We start from the raw sequence: 16,115 nt of genomic DNA on the forward strand, positions 1-16,115 counted from the left end.
TTCAAACGGTTCAGCACCCCCAGCCGCTGCCAGTGCGAGGCCCGTGCTGGCGAATCAGACGTCAGCCCCTTGGAGTCAGAGGGCTAGCTGGGGATGCTGGGGGTTGCAGTCCAACATGTCTGGAGGGTGCTGGGTTGTGGGAGGCTGGCGCTGAGGACTGGAAACCGCCGGGATGGGGGTGGAAGGACGGAGAGCGAAACGAGCAGGTCAACCTGTCGGGTTAAGTGTGTCAAATATGAGGAAGGAAGTGTCCCGGCTCCTCCGTGGCCTCTGCCTCCCCGAGCAGGCTGCCAATTTCCTCGTCTCTGCGCGTGGGGGTAGGCAGAAAAGGAAGCGCGGAGCTTCATTTGACTGCAAATATCTCAACCCATATTGTGGACCCAAGCAAGCCCCACTGAGTAAACACACCAACCAAGCAAGCAAAACACTTGCCAAATTGCTCCTCAGGGTGCCAAAGGCTCTCTGCCTGTGCTCAGAGGCACTCTTCCACCTTGGGGGGAGTGCTGAAGCATCTCTGAAAAAAGAACGAACTTCGATTGCCCCAATCCAGGTGCATTGGGCTAGGATTCCAGTCACTCCCAGCTGGCATGATCCATGCTCACTGGGGGTGATGAGGCTTGTAGTCACGCATCTGCTCACTTTGCGCTTGCTTTCCAGTGGCGCTCAAGGCCGCTCACAAGAGCGAGAATGAACCAAGGAAAAATAAAATATGCTGTATTAGGGCCCTCCACGAAGCCCCCGGGGGGACTTTGGGTCGGCCTAACCTACCTCACAGGGCTGCTGTGAGGACATCGGAGCAAGAGGTCGGGGAAAGCGGGGAGCGGGTGCAATCCGCGCCTGGGTGGGCGCCCCCCTTCCCGCTTCCCGGCACGCCACGCGGCGGGGTCTCCTCCGCGGAAAACCCTCGCTGGGCAAAGCGCGAGGGACGCGTCCCCAGGCCGGGCGAGCCGGGCGGAGACGCATCTGCATAGTCATGAGCGGGGCGGGGCCTGGAGGGCGGGCGGGGCGGGGCGAGGGCCGCGCGGAGGGCGATAAATAGGCGCCCGGCGCCCTGCTGCCTCCTTCCCTCGCGCCGCAGCGCCGCCCGAGCATCTTTTCCGCCCGCCCGCGCCGCGCTCACCTTTCCCCGCGCCCGCCCGCCTCGCTCTCCCGGCGCCCTCTGCCCCTCGCGGCGCCTGCAGCTCGGCGCCCCCGCCCCGCGGCTTAGCGCCCCCGGCCCCGCTTCGGCCCTCGGCCCCTTCCCGTCCTCCCGGCATGGCCGTCGAGAAGGAGAAGAAGAGCTGCGGGCAGGTGATGGCGGAGTGGAAGGAGTTCGTCTGGAACTCGCGCACGCACCAGTTCATGGGGCGCACGGGCAGCAGCTGGGGTGAGTGCCCCGCGCGCCCCCCGGGGGGCAGCCGGCGGGTGGGGGGCGAGGCGGGGGGGGGCGGCGCTGGTGCATCCTTGGTCGGGGAGGATTTAATGACAAGATAGTTCAAGGACCTTCCGCAGCCAAGCTGGATTATTTAAAGGGGGGGATTAGCGGCGGCTGGGCGGAGGGCCACGGCGGCAGAGGGATTATTTGGGGGGATCGGCGGGGGGGGCCGCCTTCCTGGGGAGCCCGCTTTGGACGGGAGGGAAGGGAAGCAGACGCAGGAACATCGCGTTCCCCGGAGATGGCGGGGTGCTTCTTAGAGGGGGGCTTTTCGGGCGCATTATGTAAGGGGCGTTCCGCTGGCTAAATAGGAGATTGTTCGCCGGGGTAGGAGCGGGTTTGCTCTTGGCGGATGCAAAGGGGCTGTTGGGGGTGGGGGGTGGATAAGATGGAGGATCTGGGATGGAAGGCGTCGGTCCGGAGGGGGGCCAGCGTCGCGCAGGACCCCTGAAAACAGCCTGCGCGGCTCTCGGTAACGCAGGACTGGATGCGAAGGAGCGCTGTGCTTAGTTCAACGTATGCGCGTGTATTTATAGATGATAGACGGGCAGGTCGGGATGAGAAATATTTTTATTCTATAGGGATTCCTCTTGCGAGGAGAAAAGCTGGGATAGAAATTGCTATGGCAATATTTAAATTATTTCTTGCAAGGAGAATAAAAATGCTGACGTTCTACTAATGCCCCAGTTCTAAAATAATGAGCGTTCTGTACAGAAGGGGGAATTTTGTGGGTCCGTCGATTGCAGTCCCCACAGAAGCAAAGGTGGGGGAAAGGCCATTCTGCGCTGGGGGCAAATGCGGAAAGCCCCCCCCCCCCGGGCCCCATTCCACAGCTCAGTTGGCAAAATATGGTCGGGAAAGAAATTGACTTGATGGAGCAGGGGCAGAATGAAACTTTTGCCCAAGAGGGACCCCCCCCCCCGAAATCAAGTGGGCAAAATTGTACTTGTTCTTCAGAAATGTTGAGATGGGGGGCAGGGTTGGGTAAGATCCTGCTGACTCCACACAAGAAGAAATGTGGGGGCAAAATTAATACGTGTTATGAGAAAATAAAATTCTGGTGAATTTGGGGGGGCTAGAAAGGAAGGGGTGCTCTGGGGGGGGTGATTTATCCAGGCTCCTGAATGAGCACAGGTGGGGGTGCGGAGCGTTTGCCCAGAAAGGGGGGCACTTAGATTATTGATGGTGAAGACGTGGGAGGAAAAAAGATGTGAATAAACTGAGGAATGCTCAGTTAATATGGGGGGTACATAGTTTGGGGGTGTCTGTTTGAGCCTGAATTTTCTTGGTGGGAGGTCTCCAGTGATCACATTGTGTTCAGGTGTGGTTACAGCTTGGGGGGGGGGGAGGGGGCCAAGGGGGGGGGGTGCTGGGGGCCCAAAGGTTTTTTTTGGGGGGGGGGTGGCTCTCACCTTACTCCCCCTTTTAATATGGATGCAGGAAGGAGTGCGCTGCCGCCACCACTGAGCAGAACAGAAAGTAGGTCATTATTTTCCTTCTGCTGGGCTGGCCAGCAAGTCCCCTTCCCCCCTGCCTACACAGCTTGTCAACAACCCCCCCCCCCGGCACGGGGGGAGGGGGCTTTGCTGGCCGCAACTTCTGTTGTGCCCCCCGCTTTTCTAGTCCCCTTCCTTTCATGCACCAGCTCTTTGCCAAATGTCAATCCCCCCCCCCCCCCCCAAGCACAGACTTGTTTATCCAGCACACCTCTCCCCTCCTTAGACCCCCCCAAATCTGCAGACGCGCTTGGGGTTGACGTGCTGCCCTGGCCTGCTGTGTTTTGGGCTCCCTCGTTCCTGCTTCACCCCAGAAATGGACCTGCCTCTGCGAATCCCAGATTGGCCCTTCCCGCATGTCCCTGTCCCTCCGCCCCCCCCCATACTATTCCCTCTCACGGTGTCCCCAAATGAACTGCCAGTGGCTACAAAGGGGTTTGATTTGGGGTGGAGGGCATGCGGGGGGGGTGGCTGACATCTTGGTGCAATAAATGGGGTGGAAAGCGGGACAGAACGCGTGGGGTGGGGGGGAATGAGTGGGTAGATTGGGGAGGGATTCTCAGAGGGGGGAAATCCATCCTCTGGAGATCCGCGGTACAAGCCGAAAAGTCGGAAGCATCTGGCGTGTAGGTGGTCTTGCTCCAAATTTACCTGTCCGCAAAGTTATTTTGCAAAGCCTGCAACTCCTCTGGCAGACTCTGTGCCCCCCCCCCATTTTCCCGCTAGCCTTCTCCACAAATCTGACTTCCCGGCCTGCAGTTTGTGGCCCCTGCACCGGTCCCCCCCCCCGCCCCCGCAGCCTCTTCTCCATCTGCAACACCAGGCCTGGCTCTCGCCATCTTCCTTCCATCCAATTCATTTTGGAGCCGGGCGGAAAATGCTGCACCCCCCCCCCCAGCGGGAGGACTTTTGCCCCACAGCTCTGCGTGTGGGGGCTTTGCGCTTGCTGGCTCGGCCCCATGTCTCACGAGTTACGACCTGCTTTGCTTCGGAGGCTCCTCAGTGCGTGCTTTCGTCGGTTGCAGTGCGGGGGGGGGGGCAGAGGAGCTCTTTGGAGCCCAGCTTGTCATTTGCTGCAGGAGCCCCCCCCCCCCGTCACTGCAGTAGCTGATACTGATTCGAGGCAGGGAGAGAGGAGCAGAGCCCAAAGCTGGCTGCGTTTTGTCGGCTTCCTTCTCGGCTTGGCAGCGGGTTCAGCCTGCTTTGGCACTGCAGAGAAGGGGGGGAGCTGGCACCGGCTTGGCCCGGCCTTCTGCAGCTGGCAGAAAAGGGGGCACTGGCCAGCAGGAGGGACTCGGGGGGGGCACAGGAAGGCCCCAAGGAATGGGGGAGAAGCATGGAGTCCCCACGTCTCTCCTCTCCCGCTTGCGACCAAAGGTTTTTTATTTTCCGGAGAAAGTTCTCCGGTGTTGCCCAGAGGCAAAATGGAGCGCCCTCGGAGGCCGGGTGCCTTCCAGACACCCTGAGCCTCAGCTCCCATCTGCCCCAGCCAGCGCGTTGCCAGATGCTGCTCAAGGACGGGAGGGCCCCGAGCTGCCTCCCCAGCGATCCTAAAGGGAAGGGGGGAGCTATCGCGGTGCCGCCCGCCCGGGCCGTGGGTCGCTGGGGCGTCCGCGGAAGATGCTCGGCAAGGCACCCTCCCAGTCGGTGGGGCGGTCTGGCACATTTTGGGGGAGGTGGGACCCCATCTCTGGTGGATGCTCACCCAGAGGAGGCAGAAGAGGTCGGGAGGATGAGAAAGGTGGCCTTAAGGCCCGGGAAGGGGGCGCCTGCGGCAGGTGGGGAAGCTGGAGGAGACGGAGAGCCCCCGCCCGGCTTTCGCAGCCCTTCCTGGCTGTGCAGAGCTCGCGCTGGGGGTGCGAGCCGGTCCCTCGCGCGTCGGCTCGGCCTTCCCGGCCGCGGTTTCCAGGGCCAAGGAGCTTCCGAACATGGGCCTGGAGGTGCGGGCGATGCAGGGGAAATTTGGGCCAATTGTTCTTGGCACGACTTGGCCCACCGAGTACCGATAGCCATTTAAAGAAGCCGTCTCTGACCAGGTGCCCCCGGGTGTGCTGTATCGCAGCTCCCGTCATTCCCAGCCAGCACAATTAGCAGCAGTGGATGGTGGGGTCTGTAGTCCAGCACACTGGGAGGACACCTGGTTGTGCAAGGCTGGCTCTGAGAATCTTCACTTGGCTCCCCGTTGAGCAGCATGACCTGGGCGTGTGCCCCAAGCCTCTGGCACAGAATTTTGCCTACCTTTTGCCCTAAAGGTCATTAAGACCCCGAGGTACCATCCCTGCGCATTCCTCGGCCCCGAATGGCTTGCCGCAGGTCGATTATTTACCGCAGTAACTGCACGTTGGCCTGTTCAGGTGTGTGATCAAGGTGGGGGGCTGAAGTTTGCCGGCCAGGCCCTCGCTCCCTCTGGCCCGGCCCGGCCTGCACTGCCCGCTGCCCCTCCTGGGCGATGCCGCTGCAGCCTGAACCCGGGACCTTCAAGGTGCAGGGGAGGTGCTTTGCCCCCCTCCCCTCCTGTGTATTTTGCATGCCGGCCTGAAACCGGTTCCGGCTGGGGCTGCCCGTCCTTTTCCTTCCTTCAGCTTCGCTCTTGGTTCTTCCTGCCGTGGCAATTCGCACCGCTCCATAAAGGAGGCCTGCTGCTCCGAAGGGATGAGGGCCGGTCCATATGTCCCCACAGCAAACAATGAGTTAATTAATTAACCCGGGATGTGCCACGGGCTTGTTTCCCGGCCTCTGTTCTGGGCCAGCTGGAGGCTGCTGAACCGGGATCGGGGTTGATCTGCCAAAGGCCACCGAGCGAGGATCTGTGCTTGGAGATATTGGATGCAGGGCCCCGGGACCCTGCCAAGGGAGGGAGAATGAGTCCCCCAAAATTGTAGGTCAACTGTGGGCTGTTCCCTCTGATGTGTGGGTCAGGACTATTTCTCAAAATTGTAGGTCAACTATGTGTGGCTAGCCTATATTGAATTAAGGTGTTGTAACTTGGGGTTGCGAAATGTGGGTCAACCTTCTCCATGCCCACAGATCCTCACTGGGTGCGGTTTGGCATCAGCCACTTCCTTTTAGCCTCAGTGCTCCCATCTGCAAAATGGCCGTAATTGCACTGTAATGGCAAGGCCGGTGGCTGCTGACGTTAACACAGCCTGCTATTTTCACAAAGCGCTTGTGCCTGGGGAGAGTTTGCATATCCTGTGAGTCCCAGGCATAAATGTTGAGTAAACCTTGGGTAGTTGCCGGGAGCAGCTCTGTTCTAGCCAGCCGTACTGTTGAGTAACTTTACTCAGTCGTAACACCGTGTCGCCCCTGATATTTCTGTGCTTTTACCATGACAAGGAATATTGCGTGTGAGCTTAAAAGTTGCCCCCTTAGTCACCACTCTGTTCCACAGGGATTTCCAACCAATTAAATATATTTTTTGATATTATACTCCAACTGCAAGTGACTGAGAAGCAAAATAAAGGTGGGTAGTTCACAACCTCAGCCAAGGAGCTTGTCCCCCAGGATTTCTGAATGCTGCAGCATCTTTTCTTTTTCCTCTTTGCATTTTTCCTGCAAAGTTTCTCTGTGCTTTCCAGAGGTGTTGGAATGCAACCTCCATTATCCCCAGCCGGCATAGGGATGATGGGAGTTGGGGAAGACTGTTTAAAGATTGTACGCTCCTTGAAATCATCTCTTTACTTTCCGTTCCTCTATAAAATGTCATGGATGCTGAAGGAGATGAGGAAGACTTAAAAAGCGCTTTTCATGGTCACCTGAAAAAGGTGTTTCAACCGTTGTTTTTCCTTAGAAAATTCCAGGTTGGCGCTCATGAAAAGACCACTCGGAATTCTGACGACCCAGCTTTTCACCAATATTCCTTTGGGAAAGCTATTCCTTAAGGGGCATTACAAATTCAAAGCAATCCTGTGATTTTCTCCTCACGGGCAGGCTGTCCTCCAGAAATCAGGGGTCTGTTTTGCACAACTTAACTGCCTCCAAATTAAAAAGAGGAAAAAACATCTTTAGAGCTTACGGTCCATTTTTCCTTCTAATGTGTTGGTCCGTCGGAACTGAAAAGCCAGAGGAAGAGACGGGATGCTGAGAACTTCGCTCTCCTGGATTCCGTCCCCAGGCAGTTTCTAACTTGGCCTCCTCAGGTTCTGGCGGCCAAACCAGGATGTTCCTTGGCTACCTGTTGATCAGAGAAAAGCCCAAGAAGGTTATTTGGTGTGTAAATAAGGAGGGAAAACCCTGCAAGGCTTAGGTAAAAGCAATCTACCGAACCCTAAACTACTGCCCATGTTCACCTAGCAGTAGATAAAGTGCTCAGACTGGTACAAGCATTGACTATTAGGGAAAAATCTTCCATGGCTACTTCTGGGGCTTAACTCTGCTACTTCACCTAGGAGAATGTGACACTAGAGCAAGGAAACTCTCTTTGTATTATTCATTTATCATGTTTGGATTTATATTCATATTTGTCCTGCGGGGAACCCAAGTCAGCTTATGGAATTCTCCTCCACTCCTATTTTCTCATCTCAACAACAATCCTGTGAGGTAGGCCAGGCCGGGAGTAGGCGTCTGGCCCACAAGCACCCAGGGCTACATGGTGGAGCAGGGGCTACAACCGGAGCCTTCCAGACCCCAGTCAGATGCTCCAACCCCTAGGTCACATTCTTCCTCTTTTAAAAAGAAATGTGTATTTTGGGAGGAAATGGTAAGTGAAAATTCCCTTCGTCTTGGTAGGAAAGGGAAGTTGCTTTTTTACTTATTCCTTAGTTTTTTACTTATTCCGGGATTGGCAAGATGCCTCTATGCTCGTGAAGATGCGTCGAAGAAGCTGCTGCTGAGCTCCGTTTAGAAACGGAGAGCAGCAGCCATGTCTGGTTTGCTAATGGGAATTCAATGGTTTTACCTTCACGGAGGAGGCCAGGAGCACCGTCTTCCAAGAAGCTATTTGAGTGCAACCAGAATCCTTCTTCGTGCAAGTGATAGTAACACAGCGACATGGAATTTTGCTCCAGCCGTGGTTTCTTCTGGCTATACATAAGGAAAGATTATTTTCTCGGTAGATAGCTCAGCCTTCCTGAGTTGCTCCCAGCAGGGAAATAAAGAGTATTTACTGGATTTCTGTGGCACCTTTCCACCAAGAAAATAGCAGTCAAGGTGCCACCTGACTGCAAAAACATTAAAATGGCCACAACCGTGGTTAAAGGCCACAATAAAAGAAGCACTTTAAACAGCAGAGAAATGCAGGAAAGATTTCAGAATAGAAACAGCATCCAGCCAGCAGCACGTTTTGTAAGCCAAGGAATGGCTTGAACAGAACGGAGCGGGTGCGGGAGCCAACCTAAGCTGCCTTCTCAGGGGCCGCTACCAAGAAGACGCTTTCCTTGAGATGCCGCCATTCTTCTAATGGTGGCAACGCTGAAAAAAGCCCCCCCCCCAAAAGATCTTAAAATCTGGGCCAGGTACGCTTCTATGGAGGGAGGTGGTCTTTCTGGGGGTCCGACCCAAGCTGTATAATGTCAGGAAAATCTCCTTCTGCACAGGGCTGCTGCTGGGCTCTGCCCCCCAGGCTCCCACCCTGCAGCTTTGCCGTGGAGGTGGCCGAAAGCCCCCCCCCCCCCGAGCTTGGGCACCCAGCTTCCTTTCGCCCCCAGCATGTCTCCGGGGGGTGGGGATGACCCCCAGAAAGATGGGGTGCGGGGCAGGAAGGGGTGTCCTGCAGCTGCGGCACTGGCTTTTCGCTCCCCAAAGCCCCGTGGGAGGAAGAGCCCGGCTGCTCTCCTGGCGAACCCCTCGGGATGGCCGGTGGGTGTGTGTTCGCCCACGTGTTTGTGGCGGGGGGAGGGGGGGCGTCTCAGGTTTCCTGTTCTGCAATCTTCTAATTAAATTGGCACCAAGCCCTCGTGAGGCAGGTGCCGAGCGGCGGAGGCGAGGCCGGAGGGCCTGGACGAGAGGGCGGTTAGCGGACAGCAAGGCTAAGTCAGCTCAGCATCCCCAGACGTCCTGGGCCACAACGGCCATCATCCAGCCCCTTGCATGCTGCAGGGGCCTCCTGCAAATGGCTCGGAAAGCAGCCTTGCATTTTGGGGTGCAGCCCTCATAGGGGGCGGCAGGGTTTTGACCCACAAGCACCTGCTGGGTTCGGACCACACGGGAACCTGTGTCTGTGGGCAGATCTAGCTGCGGGGGGGGCACTGGGGCAGGTGATGTCTGGGTCTTGCTATGCTGTCCCCCTGAGCGCCCCCAGCCCCGCCACGGCGGAGGGCAGACTTCCTGGGGAGGGCCAAGGCGGAGCGACCGGAAGAGCTTGCCAAAGCACGGGGCTCCTTCGACAGCTGGGCCCATGTGGAGCTGCTGTCCTGCCCAAGGTGTCGCCGAAAGGTGGGCGAGCGCAGCCGCAGACGGAGGAGCTGGGCCCCCTGCCCGCGGCCGCCCCCTCACCTGGCCTCCCCTCTGCCCCCTGCAGCCCTCATCCTGCTCTTCTACCTGGTCTTCTACGGCTTCCTCACGGCGCTCTTCACGCTCACGATGTGGGTCATGCTGCAGACCGTGGATCCGTTCATCCCCAAATACCAAGACCGTCTCTCCGTGCCAGGTGAGGCTTCTGGCAGCGGCGCAGGAGGGGGGGTCTGGCGCTCGCCTCGCGGTCTCCTCCTCTGCACGTGGCTTGCGTCCTCTCACCGGCCCATTTGGGGCATGAGTGCTGGTCTGTGCATGGAGCGGATCAGCAGGTCCCTTCAGGGCGCGTGTGGGTTTCTCCCGAGGCCTGAAGGCCGCTCCCGCTCCCCACAAAACGTGGGTGCAGAGAGAAAGCAAAAGTGGCCGGAAGGGGTTCATTCTGCCCCGCTGGAGAGCTGGCTGCCTGGACCCCCTCGCCAGTGGGGGATGCCCGGCCAGGCGCTGTGCCTGCCCCGGACTGGAAGCAGGGCCGTTAACACCCATTGCTTGGCCTCGATTGTGCCTAGAAACTTGCGTAGTTCTGGAAGGGCCTGGGATGGGGATGGGGGAGGCCGCTGAGTGGGCAGAGACTGACTGGGCTACTCGGTCTCCGGAGTCCCCGCTCGCCTGCAGCCTTTGTGGGCATTAGCGCTGAAAGCAGCTGTCTCGGCTGAGGTTAGTCCCACCGGGGCTGGGAAGGCTTTAGCCGCGATTCAGAAAGGGCCGTGCGGACAGCGGCTGTCTGTGCCCAAAGCGGATTCTCAGCAAGATGCCCTGGAAAGGAGAGTCGACTAGGGCTGAGCCCCCACCGGGAGGCAGTCGCTGGGGCGCCCCACGGACTCGGCCCGCTCTCTGTTCCCCCTTTCCTGCAGGGATGATGATCCGCCCCAAGACAGAGGCGCTGGACATCACCTACAACGTCACCAACACGGAGTCCTGGGAGGGCTACGTTCGGATGCTAAATAACTTTTTGGACGGTGAGTCCGGGGGTGGGGGGCGGCACCCTCTGCCAGGCCTTCTGCCACAGCTCCTGTCTCAGCAACTCCCTCATTCCGCCCTTCCCCAGCTGCAGCCGCTAGAGGTTGGGCTGGCCGAGAATGATGGGAATTGCAGTGCAACGCATCTGGAGCGAGCCGGCCTGGGGAAGGCTGCCTCAGCAGGGAGAGACAGAGCCCCTCTTGGGGGTGAGCGTGTGAAGGTGCTCGGCGGGTTAACCAGTGGAGTGCCTTCCTGGGTGAAACGGGAAGGAGGCCCTTCCGCCACCATGTTCTCTCTCTCTCTCTCCACCCCCTTTTGATTTTTGTGGAGTTTTCTACTCCTTTTATCAAACCCACTGCAGTTCAAGCAATAAAATTCACCACGCATTTTCCAGTGAGGGTGAGACTTGTGCAGGCCCCCCTCCGCCTTCAGCGCCCCCACCTAAGTCTGTCCTATGGGGCTATGGATGCTGGCCTCCCTTGCAGGGTTGTCGTGTGGGTGGCTACAGCGCCGTAGACGTGGGCTTGCCTCCTTTGATCTGTGCTGAACGGCACACCTGGACTTTCTATGCAGGCGTTTCAGCTGTTAGAAAAGGCCCAAGACTTTTCGGCTGGGGGTCTCTGGAGCAGCTGTTGGTAGGAGGCTGCAGAGACGCTAGCCTGTTTGATCTCCTACGCCAGAACGATTCTTTATCCTTTTTTTTGGGGGGGGGGGAGCTGCAGTCCTTTGAGGATCATTTTTGCTAGAATCATTATCCCTTTTCCATGGAATGCATAATTAACTTAGGGAACTGGTTGCCATAAAATGAAAGCCGGAGGCCCTGGGGCCGAATGCTTTTAAAAGGAGATCAGACAATCTCTCAGAGGATGAATTGACCGTTGCAGCTCAGCAAAGCTTCCCGGTCCAGCGGCAACCATATCCTCAAATATCAGGTGCTGAGAGACAAACAGAAGAGGCTGTTCTCACGTTCCTATTTGCACCTAAAGTTCTCCTTGAGAAGCGCTTCTTCGTGGAAGATTAAGGGTCACATTCCCTTTAATCATAGATTCAAGATAATGAAATGCTGTAGAAGAGGATTTCATATTAGGCATAATAGCCGCTCTGTTTGTCTTCACCCTGCAGAGAGAGAGAGAGAGAGAGAGAAACAACAGCTCTTAAGGACGCGGGCCTGTGCACATTCAGACAGAAAACGGTTTCTTCTCTCTAAATGCACATAGTATCGCTCCCTTCAAAAACAGAAATTGTTTTCCAAGCATGTCAGCCCTTTGGTGGAGAGCAGAACCCCCGGCCCTGAAACAGTTCGACCCACTGGTGTTCCTTGGGTGGCTGCACCGCTTTCCCCAGCTGCCGGTCGGTGGCTTCCTAGCTCCGGGGCTGCGCCTCTCCCTTTCTGAAAGGCCGACGTTGCTCTCCTTCGGCTTAATTACTAGCAGGAAGAAACGGGGCAGCATCTTGTCCTGCCTCTTTGGCCGTTGGCTTCACTCAGGACGTGGCCCCTGGGAGCTTCTCCAAACTGGGATCCAGCCCTTGGTCTGTTGCGGGGAATATATTTTCCAGACGGTTCTCTGCCTCAACGGCACACAGTCCGGGGTGCAGGCTCAAGTCAGGTCTTTCCACGGGGAGCCTGGGGGGTCTCTGCTCAGTGCACAGGGATAAGGAAGCAGAAAGCGTCTCTCCAGGGCTCGGGCACAATCTGGCCTTCCCGCAAGCTGCCCACTTTAGCGGATTAGACCCCGGGCACTTCTGCACGCAAGACAGACAGACGCTCTGCCGCTGAGCCAGGATTGTCGCTTCGCTCTCCCCTTGCAGCTTACAATAATTCCAGGCAAGTGGCCACCAACGAGCGCTGCTTGCCGGGACGCTACAACGAGCAGCCGGACAACGGGGTGCTGAACTACCCCAAGAGGGCCTGCCAGTTCAATCGCACCGAGCTGCGGGACTGCTCGGGCCTCAACGACACTAACTACGGCTACCGGGAAGGGCGCCCCTGCATCCTCGTCAAAATGAACCGGGTAGGTTGCGAGCTGCGGGTTTCATCCCGTGGGTCTGTGACCGGCCGGAGATGCGCAATCGTGGCCAAAAGCCCTCCTCTGGGCGGGAGGGTTGGAAGGGGGGGCTTCAGTCCTCGGCACGTCGTGAACTAGAAGAGGCAGAAGTGGCCGATCTTCCAGTCAGGAGGCAAAGAGCATTCTGCTGTTCTGTTGGGGGCTGCCCCCCAAGAGTGCTTAGCACTGGGGGGGCAGGGGAGGGTGAGGATGCACCATTGCCAGTGTGACCCCCTGATCCCTTTTCTCTTCCTTTGCAGGTCATCAACTTCTACGCAGGAGCCAACCAGACCATGAACGTCACCTGCATGGCGAAGGTAGAAGCTCGGCATGTGGGGTGTCTTGCCCCCCCTTCTCCCTCCCTCCCTCTCTCTCTCTCGCTCTCCTCTCTCTCTCCTCTCTCTCTCGTCATGCATGTGTTCATTCTCTTAACCTTCCGCTGTCTCTTGCCTCTCTTTCTCTGGAAAAAATTACCTGTGCGCTCAGAGACCCAAGTCCAAGCATGAGGTAAGGGCTTATCTCGCCAAAACCGTAGAGGATCAGCTAGAATTGCTTGGAGAGATCGTGCCTAGCGGGGTCATAGAGCCGAGGGGCGCGACTCCTGCCTCCCCCCGCCCTCGATTCTGCTTTGCTCCGGGAGACCGCAGCCGGTCCCGGCACCCCGCGCTCCTGCGCTGCCCGTGCCCCAGCCGGCTCAGCTTGGCCTCGCTTTGGGCAAGCTAGCAGTCCTCCTGCGTGACAAGCCCGTGCGCCCCCATGCCTCTCCCGCTCCAGACAGGTCACCCCTCTCCCCTCTCCAGCGGCCCCTTGTCCAGCCCCCCCCGCAGCCCCCCTTTCAGACATAAGGCTGGTCGGCAGCGCCGCAAGCCATTCCCTGGACTCCAGCATCCCTGCCATCAGCAGCAAATGCTCCAGCAACCCGGTTTCTGGCCACAGCCGGAAACATCCACCTGGTAGCTTCGTGCAGGTTGTGCTTTGTGTGTCCAGGATGGGAATCTCGCATTTAAGCGTCTTAAGGAACTGTGGCTCCTCCGTTTGCTCGGGCTCCATTGGTTGATTATTTCGCCTCTAAATTCATCCCAGGCCAAAATAGATAATGCTTTGCAGATGCAGCTGCCCTCTTGTCTGGCACCCTTATTCTAGAGTAGTCCTGGACCCCGACTGGGGGTTTACCTCCCCTCCCACAATGGGCCTATCCAAGTTTTTAAATTTTGCTTTGCAAAATGCAGACCCTATATTTTGCTTTATGGACTACAGTTTTGCAAGGTCAGGTGCAAGCAGGGGGGATTAGACTGGGCTCAGAACAGGGTCGAAGCAATGTCTGTTTTGAACCTCGGTATCTTTTAATGGGGGCGCCATCCCTGCTTCCCTTGGGAAGCTGCTTCCAGTTCTCTCACTCGGCATTCTAAACTAAACCAGTAAAATGAATAAATAATGAACCGATTTCCCGGGCAAATTGAGTTGCCGCTACCTTTGATCTTCTGGGAATCGAACTATTCGAAGGCCGCCATTTATTTATCTTTTAATGAACTCTCCGATGTGGCACTAGCGTGAGCAGCGTTAATATACATCCAGTAGACAAATCCGTCCCCCAGAATTGGCCCTTCGCTTTCCATCGTCTACCCCAACCGTAGTCTTTCATTAGCCATCTAAGGGGGTGTATATCTTGCACTGAAAAATAAGAAAATACCCTGCACCAGGGAAAGCTGGAATTTGGCATGCAGAAATCAAACCAGGTGTCTGTCTTGTTTCATTTTTTGGTCTAATCCTAGCGAAGGGACAGACTGTGAATGATGCCATGGGCTCGGTTCTCTTCCTTACCAAACTGCAAAGAGTCCTTTCTGCTAACTGCCCCCCCCCCGCCCCCCACGGCCACATTCCTTCCTTCTGGGATTGTGAGCTGGCTGGCAGGTGCCCGGGCATTGCCCAGCTGCGCAATGAGGACTAGAATCTTGCTTTTTTCGAGTTGGTGTTCCCATGAACCAAGGGTGGAAATATCACATTCCATTCCGACTGTGCAGTTGCAGAATACACATGCCCTCGTATTAATCCGTGCGTTCTGTGCACGGATTATAGGCTGTCTTTTCTTCATGGTTTTTGTTTCCTCTTTGTCCCTCACTCCCCAAGTCTATTCATTTACTCATTCAGTCTGTCTCTTTCTTCTACGTTTCCCTCAGAAGAAGGAAAAAAACCTTCAGGATGAACGAGTAAGAACAAAGCTGGGGGGGGTCTGGGGGGGCGCCTCCTGGGCACTGAAGGCACCCAGTGAGTGGCAGAGGCTGTGGGTGGGATGCACTCTGGAGCAGCCGTTCCATGGGATCGGTGGGTTGGGTGTGGATCGGGTGGAAGAGGACGCGGGACGGGGGCCAGGGCAAGGACAGGGACGTCGGGGGCGAGGGAATTAAAAACCGGTCATTTTGCTTCCCGCAGAGAGAGGAAGATGCACAGAAGCTTGGAGAGATAGAGATGTTCCCACCCAACGGGAACATCGACCTGATGTACTTCCCCTACTATGGGAAAAAAGTCCATGTGAGTGCCTGTGCCATGGGGGCGTCCACGGGGGGATTGCGTGGCCTTGTCTTGCGTGGCCGTGGGAGGAGACTGGGTGGGAAGAGCTGGATGTGGCCGTGACTCAGGCTGAGATCTTTTGGAGTTGCCCCTTCGCTCAGCGAATGCTGGAGGCGAAGGTTGCCCGTTCCCGAGAGCAGAATTCCCATGAACCCAAACGGTAATGCTCCCGAAGAAACCCCACGTGAGAGCCGAGGGGGGAATTCTGGTTGGCACCTGGGCTGGGGTTCAAGAGACCTGCACCCTGGTTGCATGGAGCTCGCTGGCTGAGTTGGGGCCAGGCTGCCCTACCTCACAGGGCTGTTGCGAGGACATCGCCTTAAGCGTCGGAAAGCGCTGAAGCGGCTTCCCCCAATTCGGCATTTCCCGGATGGGTGGACCACATCTCCCATAATTCCCAGCCAGCTAATGTAACATGAACCAAGGATACCGATGACAACTACGGAGACGAAGTTGTGTCGTTGAATAATAGTTTCTCGCAGCCCAAGTTCCTCCATCGCCCTGAGAGGTCAGCCCGTCCTGCGCGATTCCTCCACCTTCAAAGGGGTGTGCGGAGAGCCAGGACTCTTTCAGAATGACCCTCCCCAATTTGCCCCGGCATTCACTCCCCTCTCCCCTCTTCCAACCCCCCCAGCTAAACTACACCCAGCCAGTCGTGGCCGTGAAGTTTCTCAACCTCACCTTCAATTTCGACCACCACGTGGAGTGCAAGATCAACGCAGCCAACATCGCCACGACCGACGAGCGGGACAGGTTTGCCGGCCGCGTGGCTTTCAAGATTCGGGTGAACAAGGACTAGGCGTCCGCGCGCTTCCTCCTTCCTTCCTGCGCGGCACCGCTGTCGACGGCGCATTCCCCCGGGGGCCGCCGGTGCCCAGACAGGGCCGAGGGCAGTGGGCGCCCGGCTGGGGAAGGAAGGGGGCTCGGTGGTGCGTGCGTGGAGCTCGGCCGCTGCTGCTCGTCCTAGGGGCACTAACCTTTGCTATTAGACAATCCCACCCCCTCGACCCCGGCCCTGGTTCGGTTGTGCTCCCCCCACCCCGCGCCCCGGCCCTGCCGCCTCCCCTCCCCTCCCCTCCCGAGACCCGGAATGCTACTTCAGCTTGTTCTAACCTCACGAGTCGCGTCATCCCTTCTCGCCCACGCCTGGTCTGTGGGGAGCTCAGAGGCTGTGACCCCTCCCTT

The 16,115-nt window shown here is 57.5% G+C and overlaps 1 protein-coding gene across 1 annotated transcript; it reads left to right on the top strand.

Annotated features, from left to right (window-relative positions):
• Positions 1-1,254: 1,254 nt before the first annotated feature.
• Positions 1,255-15,729, top strand: ATP1B2 (ATPase Na+/K+ transporting subunit beta 2). The gene is made up of 7 exons (XM_044417242.1): positions 1,255-1,366; positions 9,368-9,496; positions 10,212-10,316; positions 12,127-12,329; positions 12,623-12,679; positions 14,793-14,891; positions 15,565-15,729. The coding sequence occupies exons 1-7, from the start codon at positions 1,255-1,257 to the stop codon at positions 15,727-15,729; spliced, it is 870 nt and encodes a 289-aa protein (XP_044273177.1).
• Positions 15,730-16,115: the final 386 nt, after the last annotated feature.

The sequence above is a fragment of the Varanus komodoensis genome, unplaced genomic scaffold (assembly GCF_004798865.1).
Source record: "Varanus komodoensis strain SLA01 unplaced genomic scaffold, ASM479886v1 scaffold87, whole genome shotgun sequence".
NCBI lineage: Eukaryota > Metazoa > Chordata > Lepidosauria > Squamata > Varanidae > Varanus > Varanus komodoensis.